General features: G+C 50.3%; 2 protein-coding genes across 3 annotated transcripts in view; one reads left to right on the top strand and one right to left on the bottom strand.

Annotated features, from left to right (window-relative positions):
• ARMC6 (armadillo repeat containing 6) overlaps nucleotides 1-10,849 on the bottom strand; it is a 12,647-nt gene extending 1,798 nt beyond the window's left edge. Inside the window, exons 1-5 of the mRNA XM_082650385.1 lie at nucleotides 10,717-10,849; nucleotides 6,306-6,475; nucleotides 5,066-5,148; nucleotides 1,479-2,052; nucleotides 780-823 (exon numbers count right to left, since the gene is read on the bottom strand). Coding sequence (XP_082506511.1) covers nucleotides 780-823; nucleotides 1,479-2,052; nucleotides 5,066-5,148; nucleotides 6,306-6,432 — 828 coding nt within the window. The 5' untranslated portion in view covers nucleotides 6,433-6,475; nucleotides 10,717-10,849. The remainder of the gene's footprint in view (nucleotides 1-779; nucleotides 824-1,478; nucleotides 2,053-5,065; nucleotides 5,149-6,305; nucleotides 6,476-10,716) is intronic.
• SUGP2 (SURP and G-patch domain containing 2) overlaps nucleotides 10,625-10,995 on the top strand; it is a 31,105-nt gene continuing 30,734 nt past the window's right edge. Inside the window, exon 1 of one of the 2 annotated variants that reach the window (XM_082650689.1) lies at nucleotides 10,625-10,744. The gene's annotated coding sequence lies outside the window, so the exon portion shown is untranslated. Of the gene's footprint in view, nucleotides 10,745-10,773; nucleotides 10,891-10,995 lie in introns of those variants that run through there. The other variant, XM_082650687.1, reaches the window with a different exon arrangement.

Genomic DNA, 10,995 nt, shown 5'->3' with positions numbered 1-10,995 from the left:
CCCAGATAAATTCCAGACCAACTGATGATCTCGGCTAAAAAAAGAAAACCATAATAGTGCTATAATAAGACATCCGAGACTATTTTTATGATCTTGGGTAGGGAGCGACCTTTCTAACTGCAACAGGACACCTAGAAGCTGCAGAGGGACATATGGATAGAGTTGACCTGAGCAAAATTAAACACAGATGCTGAAGACAAAGCTCAGAGGCACCAGGGAGGAGAGGCATGACTGAGAATGATGGGGGGAGGAGAGTTAGGGAGTTAGCAGGGGGGCACAGAGGGCCATAATGACACAGAGCTCAGTGATGGTCATTTACAGGGCCCCCTGGCCAGGACACAGTCCCCAGTGACTCCATGAATACTAATCCAGGTGTGCCGTGGAGGCATTCTCTAGATGTGGTACATCCACGGCCAACTGACTTCAAGGAAATGACCCTTGACGGTCTGCGTGGGCCTCATCTGATCAGCCAAAGACCTTAAGAGGGAAACTGAGGTCTCCCTGAAGAGGAAGAAGCTCACTGGCAGAGTACAGTGTTGGTTCCTGCCCAAGCCTCCGGCCCGCCTCACAAATTTCAGATTCAAAAGCCCCACGACCACATGAACCAATTCCCCGCAACAAATCTCTCTCTCTCTCTCTCTCTCTATATATATACACGTATATATGTATACATATATATACAAAAATACACACACACACACACCCTACTGGTTCTGTCTCTGTGGTAGCACTCTCACTGATAGGAGCTCCTGCAAATAAACAAGGAAGATGCAAAGTACCCCTTGGAAAAGCAGCCCAACTTTGCAGCTGGTTTTCACCCTCTCTGGAGGTGTGAAGGGGAGAATGAGGCAGGCCCCAGTCCCCCACAGACAGGGCCAGAGTCGCACACACAGGCCTAGTGAGACAGCCAGAGCCACAGGACAGGCTGGAAAGGGGAACTCATTCTTCTAGCACCTTCTGTGCACCAGACCCCAGTCAGGCCTTTTCCAGTGGGTGCAGTGGACAGAGGTCAGGGGCTTTGGTGCCCAAACGTCAGTCTTGTGACCTCCCTTGGCTGCCTCATCAGGGTCACCCTAGAGTCAGGCACATGGACATGCACAAGAATGGGCGGCCAAGTATGGACCAAAGTGTAAACCTCTGCCTGGGAGCGGCCACAGTGAGTGCCAGCAACACTCCCCCATCTTCGGGAAACAGCACCCTTATTTTTCCCTTTGAGGAGCCCTCTTTTCCACTCTCAGTCTGTGTTGCTGGACAGAGCCAAGCCCCCTCCCCAAATGGTTTAGGGATGAGCATGGGATGTGGTGTGGGCCAATGAGTGCTGGCTTGGAACTCTCCTGGAGCAACTAGGAGTAAGGACACTGTTATGCTAGGGCTGCCATGCAGGTGGGACCAAGCTGACAAATACAAGAGTTGCCCAGAGCCAGCCAGACCTGAAGCAGTCCTAAACCCTCACTCACTCTTGCCACACCTGCTCCTACCTTTGGCGGCCTCAATGAGCACCTTCAAGCCTCCATTCTCCTGCACGATCATCTTGGCATGGTCATGGGCACGGCCGAAAGGCACACGAATGTCATCATCAAAGGTCATGATGCGTAGGGCCCAGCAGGCCTCCCTGACCACGTCGGCGCAGCGGCTGTGCCGGGCAATGGCACCAGTCAGCAGGGGTAGCACACCGGCCTTTACCAGGCTCTGCCGGTTCTGCTCGTGCTTCAGGCAGGCGTGGCGCACACAGCGGATCCCCGAGCAGGTCACGTTGGCCGAGTCAGCATTCCGGGCCAGTGTGGCCACCAGGAGCTGCAGGCCCTGCGTGTCCAAGAGGTCGGGCTGGCCATCAGTCAGGGCTGACAGGGCATTGAGGGCCTGAAGCAGGAGACCCTGGTCACCTGCTGCGGCCAACTTCCAGGTGGCGAGGAGGATGGGGTAGGCCCCCTTCTCGGCTGCCAAGAAGCGGCAGGCCTTTTGCTGCTTGCACTGCTCGCAAAAGCGGGCGAGGTGCGCTGACACCTCCTGGGGGTGAGAGCGGGCCATGGACTCCTGCAGGTCATCCAGGGCCTAAGGGACATGGGAGAAACCTCAGTGTCAGCTCAGTCCAAAGACGGTCACAGCGACAGTGCTGCACCCCTGTGGGATTCCCTCGTGTGGGATCTGGGCCTTGGTGGAAGTTCTGTGGGGCTAGTTCCAGCTGTGTGGGGCAGCTTCCACACCTGTGCTTTTATTTATTTATTTTTTTAAATATTTATTTATTTGGCTGTGCTGGGTCTTAGTTGCGGCATGCAGGATCTTATAGTTGCAGCATGTGGGATCTTTAGTTCCGGCATGCGAACTCTTAGTTGTGGCATGTGAGATCTAGTTCCCTGACCAGGGATTGAACCCGGGCCCCCCCGCATTGGGAGCATGGAGTCTTAGCCCCTGGACCACCAGGGAAGTTCCCACTGAGCTTGAGAGGCCATGGAGGGAGGGAGGGAGAGGGAGAGAGAAAGAGAGAGGCCCTGCCATCTCAGTGTCCCTGACAAGGAGCCACACACACGAGTACAGACATTAAACATTCTAGCTCTAGCTGCCATTGCATGAGAGGCCCCCAAGTGAGACCAGCGGAAGAAACATCCAACTGAGATCAGTCAACCCAGCAAAATCATCAAAAACAATAAAATGGCTATTGTTTTGGGTTGTTTGTTGTTTTTCGGCCATGCCACGTGGCTTGCAGAATCCTAGTTCCCCGACCAGAGATCGAACCCGGGCCCACAGAAGTGAAAGCACGGAGTCCTAACCACTGGACTGCCAGGGAATTCCCCTTGGGTTGTTCGTTATACAGTCATAACTAACTGACATACCCACCAATGGTTAGCTCTCTAAGGAAGGTAAAAGCCACCCTTACCAGTCCTGCCCATATCATATACCTCCTGTTCATCTCTCTCATTCACTCCACAAATATTTACTGAGTACCTGCCAAATGAAACCATGCTGTACACACGGTTGGTTTACCCATGTTCAACTCTAAGCCCTTGGGGAAAAAGCTTATAATGAGAGAAGACAATTTGAATAGGGCACACAAGTCTAGTGGCCACTCAATGCCATGACCTGAGGACCTGTCTCAGCTTGAGCCCAAGATGAACCCATGCCCCTGGAGCTTATGACATCATTTGCATCCAGCCCTGGTGAGGGTGGGTCTACAGATACCATCAGCCCGAAGTGCTTTGATTTGGCCTCGACTGCCATGAAAGTCAAGAATGCCTGTCAGCCAACCCTCGCTGAGCTCTGATTTGTGGACTTAACTAAACATATGTTATGATGAAACAGAATATTAAGAAATAGATTAGGGCTTCCTTAGTGGCGCAGTGGTTGAGAGTCCGCCTGCCGATGCAGGGGACACGGGTTCACGCCCCAGTCCGGGAAGATCCCACATGCTGCGGAGTGGCTGGGCCCGTGAGCCACGGCCGCTGAGCCTGCGCGTCCGGAGCCTGTGCTCCGCAACGGGAAAGGCCACAACAGTGAGAGGCCCGCATACCGCAAAAAAAAAAAAAAGAAATAGGTTAATTGGCCCAACATTGTAAATCAAATCTACTTCAATAAAAACGAAAATTTTTTAAAAGGTGAAAGAAATAGGTTAAAACCTATTTGTGTGTGTGACTTGAATAGACATTTCTTCAGAGAAGATACACAAATGGCCACTAAGCACATGAAAAGATGTTCAACATCACATCATTAGGGAAATGCAAATCAAAACCACAATGAGACACCATCACGCCCATTAAGGTGGCTACTATGAAAAGAAAAACAAACAGAAAATAACAAGTGTTGGTGAGGATGTGGAGAAACTGGAACCCTGTGCACTATTGGTGGGAATATAAAATGGTGCAGCTGCTGTGGAAAGCAGTATGGTGGTTCCTCAAAAAATTAAACCAAGAGATCCAGCAATTCCACTTCTGGGTATATACCTAAAAGAATTGAAAGACAGAAAGGCAAAAGGCAGAAACAACTCCAGTGTCCATCAATGGACAAATGGATAAACAAAATGTGGTGTAGCCATACAATGGAATATTATTCAACCATACAAAGGAACACTATTCAACCACAAATACTACAACACAGATGAACGTTGAGGACATCATGCTAAGTGAAATAAGCCAGTTCCAAAAGGACAGATACTGTATGATTTCCCTTAGGTTCACATCCACGGCTGTCTCCCCCTCCTGCTTTTTTTTGGGGGTGGGGGGGAGGTGGTCCATGCTGTGTGGCTTGTGGGATCATTTCTTCTCTTTGGATCTCAATTTTCCCATCCTTTAAATGAGGATGATAACCCTACCCTCACAGATGTCTTTGGATGAATAACTGAAATGGCATGAGGAAAGCACTTGGCACAGAACTGAGTCCACAGCCGGTTCTCAATGAACACTAGAAACTTCTGCTGTTTTACCAACAGTTTACCAGTTTGATGGATGACCTTAAATAAAGGACTTAACCTCTGTGAGCTGTACTTTCCTTGTTTGGGTCACTGGAGAGCAAGGGCAGGCTCTGGGCCTCCGTTTCCCCAACAGGAAGCCAGAGATGACACCACCTACCTTGCAGGCCAGTTTGAGTGCTAAGGGGATGGGCTGTAATGTGCCAGTAAAGAGTCGGTGCTCAGTAAGTGACAGCCTTACTATGATTGCACTCTCTTTTCCTGGGATTCCTGTCCAATTTTCTGAGCAAATTCAGTGGTTGGGAGGCAGAGAGAGGCTCCTCCAGGGGGCCATCTACCCGAAGGCTCCCAATACCAAGACAAACATGAATGCTGTCTGCCCCTTATGTCTGGAGTGCTACCCACTCCCCGTCCACTCTAACAGCTCCAATCCCAGAATGTGGCACGTGGGTGGGTGGACAGATCACAGTGGTCCCTGAGAGGCCCTCTGACGTGGACTCAAGGAGCCCTGGCTGCACACTCAGGCTTGCCTGTGCTTGCTGAGTAGGCTCTGACCTTCTGAATCTGTGTCTGCCATCTGGGAACCAGGGAAAGGGTGCCCCCGACAGAGTTATGAGGTGATGCAGGACCATGCGTGTAAGGCCCACGTGGGCTGCCCTCTCCTACCTGCAGGATGTCATGTGTGGGCTCCTGGGGTCCATCCGCAGAGACTTTCGGCGTCGTCTTTACAATGTTGCCCAGATCAACCCCTGAGGGGGATGGGGAAGTCAGGAAACAAGTGACAGCCATCATCCCCATGGGCCTGCTGGAGTCACACCTCATGTCCCTTCAGCTGGGACCACCTACTCTGGAGGCCTTCAGGGATCTGCCCAGCTCCCCACCCCACTCCCTCCCTGCCTGGGCAGGGTCCAGCAGCCACGCCCACACGGGGGTGTGGGGTGTGGGGGTCTTTGTACCTTGGCCCCAGCCAATGGGAGCAGAGGAGTAGTGAAGCTACACACCAGCACCACAGTGAGGGACACACTCTGTCTGGTGGGCTGAGAAGGGAGGGTAACCCATGGCCTTCTCCCTTGGGGCTCCCATTGTTCTTCACCCTGGCTGCATCCCCAGCCTCATTTGCCCCCCCAAAGGAAGCCCCCACTGTGCAGAACCTGTCTAGGTGCCCCACCAGCCCCTGTCCAGTGTCTATACACTACTCTGTGCCCGGGACACCAGCTTCTGACGTCGAACGCTGGATCCCCAGTCTCCCTTGCCCTCTGGCGTCTGACTGGGTTTGGCCAATGGGAAGCCGGACTCAAGATCAGGGGCAGGAGGAGTGGGAGGGCAGGGTGTTCATCCCCAGCTTCCTGCCTCTGCCTCTATCAGACGACTCTCATCCCTTGCCTTGGCCTGTCATGGGAAGGGGGAGGTCCCTGCTGTGGCTAGCAGGGTCTAACCCTGCCCACATTATTGCAAAGAGCTCCCTCTTAACCACTCTCTTCCACGGCCTGGCTGGAGCATGTCACCTGTTTCCAGAGGCTGGTGACCAACACCCCTTCTGCCTCCATGAACTCAAGCTGGGGTGCAGGTGGGGCAGGGAGACAGGTGGCCCTTTTTCTTGGGAGGTGGTCAAGAAAAGTCTCTTCAAGGAAGCGACAGTTAAAATGAGACCCACCTTGAAGGACCCAGCCCTGCAGATGTCAGGGTAAGGTCCAGGCAAGTAGAGGGTGGGCTCCAGCGAGGTGGGAGAGGGTGGCCAGCATGCCTGGGGCAGAGTGTAGACAGAAGACAGTGCCCAGGGCTGTCATTGCCAGGAGGGATGTGGTCATGGCAGGATACCACTCTTTTCACATTAAGAGCCATGGACTGGAGGCGACTCTTGGGCAAACAGCCAGACCAGCGCTGAGACCGAGCCACACCACCCTACCTTGTGATTCAAACTGCTCCACGGCCTCTTTCACTGCCTCCTCTGGCCCCAGCTCAAACTCCTCGATGTTCTCGCGAACGGCTGCATCAAAGGTCTCCTGGGTGATGTGCTTGGAGGCCATCTTCATCTCCTCTGTGTGGGGTCAAGGGCACCCAGTAGTTGCTCCCAAGCTGAGAAGGTGAGACGTAAGCATCATCAAGGGTCAGAGGGCAAATGAGAACCTGGCTACCACTTAGGGAGCATCTACCAAGGGGCCAGAGCCTATAACCACCCTGGAAAAATTCTTACAACCTGAGTCACAGGAAAGGGTGATCTCCCAACATCCACAGAATATCTAAAAGTACAGACAAGGGCAGGTAGTTCAGTATATTTTATCTAAAAAATGGGAAATGTTAACATAATGTATGTCCTTATAGTAAAAAGTAGTAACAGTAAAATAAATATAAAATATCTTAATAATATTATATTGTATGTTGTATGATTATAATATACTATAATATTACAATATAAACAATATTATTCACATATTACTCTATTATATAGTTATGTACTTCAAATGTACTTATCTAATGAAATATGTTATGATAGCATACCATTGCACTAATAAAATATAAAATAAAAAATGATATTAAATACTTATTTAATTAAATAATAACAATAAGGGCAGTCCACCTGCTGATGCAGGGGACACGGGTTCGTGCCCCAGTCCGGGAGGATCCCACACGCCGCGGAGCGGCTGGGCCTGTGAGCCATGGCGGCTGAGCCTGCGCGTCCGGAGCCTGTGCTCCGCAACGGGAGAGGCCACAGCGGTGAGAGGCCCGCGTACCGCAAAAAAAAAAAAATAAATAAAAATAACAATAAGTAATGTTTATTACTGTTACTATAAATATTTATTATTACTAAATAATAATAAATAAAAAGAAAAGTAAATCAAAAGCTAATAGAAATAGTTACCTGTAAGGGGAGGTAGAGAAAAGGATGGTGAGAGCAGGAATAGAAGCTGCATTATTCTCTCTTAACATACCTTGTTTTACAGGTTTGAATTTGGAACTCAACTAAATGCTTTATGTGATTAGGAAAAGAAATACGCCAAAATAACCAAAATAAAAATAAAAGCAATCCCTAAAAATCAAGAGCAAAATGAAAGTCATGAACCTAACAGTATTTCTACGTGGATCAGATCATTTCATGCAATTTTTTTTTTTTTTTGCGGTACGCGGGCCTCTCACTGCTGTGGCCTCTCCCATTGCGGAGCACAGGCTCCGGACGTGCAGACTCAGAGGCCATGGCTCACGGGCCCAGCCGCTCCGCGGCATGTGGTATCTTCCCGGACCGGGGCACGAACCCATGTCCCCTGCATTGGCAGGCGGACCCTCAACCACTGCGCCACCAGGGAAGCCCATTTCATGCAATTTTAAAACACAGTGATATGACTGTATATTCTTACTGGGATCTACCCTAAGGATAAAACTGCAAAAGAAAATCTTCAACAGTTTTCAGTAATCATATTATTGGAAACCACATTAGAAATATTATTCAGAAACAGTTATAGATGTAGCAAATAAGTAATAATGTTTATATCATTAGGAATGAGCATAAAAGAAAAAAGATTCTAACATAAAATCAAAGAAGTAAAAACTGAGAACTCCTAAATTTTAACTGGAAATATGATATGAACTCATGATGCATTTTCTCTTGAGCAAATAACCAATTTTCTATTAATATGAACTGAAAATGCCTGGAGGAAATGACACCACAGCAGCAATGAGCAGCACCCTGAATACCAACTGTGGTCTCTAAACACCATTTCCCACCAAAGAAGCCAGGGCTCTTGGAGTAAGAGTTGATTCCAGGTCTGGGCAGGAAATGGGCCAGAGAAGCCAGGAGCATCAAGTGAGACCAGAAAGCAAAGAAGCTTCTGAAGACCACTGTGGTCATACCGCGTGGTATGGCCAAAAATTAAAAAAATGAGAAATACATCACTTTTCAAACTTATAGTAAAGTTGCAAGAATAGTACAAGGAGCACTGTATAAGCGGAAGGATCTCCTAGCTTCACCAATTGTTAACATTTTGCCGTGTTAACCTATGTGAGTGAGTGTGTGCCTACAAGTGTGTGACACGTACATCATTTGAGAATGCTTTCCAGTCATGGGACCCCTTCCTCCTACAGATGTCAACATGAAAAGGACACTCTCTTATACATTCACACAAAACTGAAATTTAACACAAGAAATTTAACACTGATACAATGCTATTTTCTAACATATAGCACACGATGGACTTTCTTGATTGTTGTAATATCGTCTTTTAAAACAGTTTTGTTTTTTTCTGGTCCCGAGTCCATTCCAGAATCATGCACCGTAGAAAGCACAGAAAGTGCATTAGGGGGACAAAGGCACATGGGGGCACTAGGATCGTGGCATGGGAATGTGCAAATTTGGGCTGTGAGGGAAACAAGCCACCCATGCTCTCACTTCTCTTTGTGGAGGCAGCATAGAATGTGACTATTCTATCTGTGTTTGTGCATATGCTTGGGCTGGGGGTCATGGGGAGGACAGGCTCCAGGGCCAACCAGGGGGGCTCAAATCCCCAGCCTTACACTTAACCTCACTGTTGGTCAATTCTCACGCGTGACACAGGGACAAACACAGAATCTACCTAGAGGGCTGCAGTGAAAATTCAACCCATCAATCTCTACAAAGCACTTAGAACAGGATTTGGCACAGAGCTCAATAAACATCACCTAGTTGTTCTTTTCCTTTGTTGCTTAAGAGGTAATTCAGCCAGTTTACTGGGGGGTGGCAGACATAAGGCATCAAACACCTCACCTCACTCCCTTGCAGATATCCCCCTCTTTGCTCTCCAGAACAGGGAGCCTGTTTAGGGATTGCTAAGGATTTCCAAATCAAAGGTGGAGGAAAAGAATAAGGATTTTCTGTTTCAAGATAAAGAATTTCTCACTGGGGAGCCCAGGCTGGTGGTGGTGGGGTGCTCCTGGCCAGCTCTGAGGGGCTGGATGCTGCTGGAGGGACTCTGCTTTCTGGCTCTGCCACCAGACGTTGCTTCTGCTACTCTGGCCACGCTTCAGACCCAAGTGGGCCATTGATGAGTGGCCACTCGGTCATAGAAGCACAGTCCTAAAGGGGAATGTCATTGTGCCTACTTTAAGGATGAGGAATCTGAAGGCCAGGATCCTATCCTGTCTCATTAACACTTTACCTCCACCTACGTCCTCTGCGGAGCTTCCACCAGCCCTTCCAGGCCGCCTCCTCACGGGAGCCTTCCCTAGCTACTCAGACAGAGTCTGTGTACTCTCAGTACCCCCACACCCTCCCCACCCCAAGAATCTCCCTCTGCTCAGCCCTGAGATCCCTGAGCTGGGGAGGTCAGTGTCTGGCTCTGGAACCACCACTTAGGACAGTCCTTCAGGGTCCCCTGGATCCAGCACAGACCTGTGGAGGGCAGGGACAGGGATGAAAGTACAGCTCATGAGAAAGATGGTGTTTGGGAATGGTCATCTGGGAGTCACCTGGCGAACAGGCCAGGCCAGGAGAAGAAACAGCATTACCGACCCCCACGCTGCGTCCAAGGCATGCTGAGGGGAAGGGAATTATCAAGGCTCTCAACTGACAGCCTGCTTCCCTCTCTAAGCCATGGTTCTGCTTATCAAGAAAACGGTGCCCTGACAAACTGGGGACCCTGAATGATTCATCTTTCTCCACCTGCCACACCCACCCTGGTTCAGGTGGCCTCACCTGTTTCCTCCCTGCCATATCCTGTGCCTCTGTGCTCTACAAGGCAGCCAGAGGGAGACTTGAAAGCACAGAGACCGCCTCATTCACCTATTCAAAATCCTGCAGTGGCTTCCCAACCCTCTCAGAACAAAACCCAGTTCCCTTACCAACACTTTCCCTACCTACACCTTCTCACCTGGGCTTCCCCGCTTCTTTCTCATTCTTCCCAGCTACCCAAGGGACATCCTTCATAACCACTTTGTTTAAAGCAGCCCCGCTCTCCTACCGCATCGCTTTTAGTATTTTAATACTATCTCAACATGGAACAAAATGATTCATCTATTTATTTGCTTTTACTGTCTAGTCTCCTCCCCAATGATATTTAACCTGCATGAGAGCTGGGGCCCGTTTTGTTAAACACCTTCCCCCCCAATGCCTAGGATGGGGCCGGACATGCAGCAGGCAGTCAGTACATACATAAGTGTTGAAAGAATGAATAAATGAAAAAAAGCGAAGAGCAGGGAAGTGGGTGATTTTGTCCCTGGGCGGCTTCCGTAACGATCTTTCATCACCCAAAACCAAGTCCCAGAAAGACGCGCCACAATCACTAGTCCGACCCCGCGGCGTCCACTCCCTGCCTCGCGCACGAGGGGGCTCGGCGGCCACCGCTCCTCACCCGGTCTCCGCGGCCACGTGGGGAAACGGTGAGGTTCGCGGCTGTCACCGGCTGCGGCGCCTCTGGTCCCTTTCGGCCGCCGTACGTGCGCAGGCGCTTTGGCGCCGCCTCGCCTCGGCCTCCCTCAGCCCTGTGAACTGCTCCCGGTGTGAGCAAGGGTGACCGTGAGTGCAGGTAAAGCCGAGGGAGCCAACAGGTGTGCGGCGGCGGCGTCTTTGTCTCCTTTTTCGGGCGGTTCCCGTTGCCGCCACTCCAGGCAGCGAAATTTTTTGCCTCAGG

The sequence above is a fragment of the Grampus griseus genome, assembly GCF_964374135.1.
Source record: "Grampus griseus genome assembly, chromosome: 3".
In the NCBI taxonomy this organism is placed as follows: domain Eukaryota; kingdom Metazoa; phylum Chordata; class Mammalia; order Artiodactyla; family Delphinidae; genus Grampus; species Grampus griseus.
This window is presented reverse-complemented; position numbering and strand designations above follow the sequence as displayed.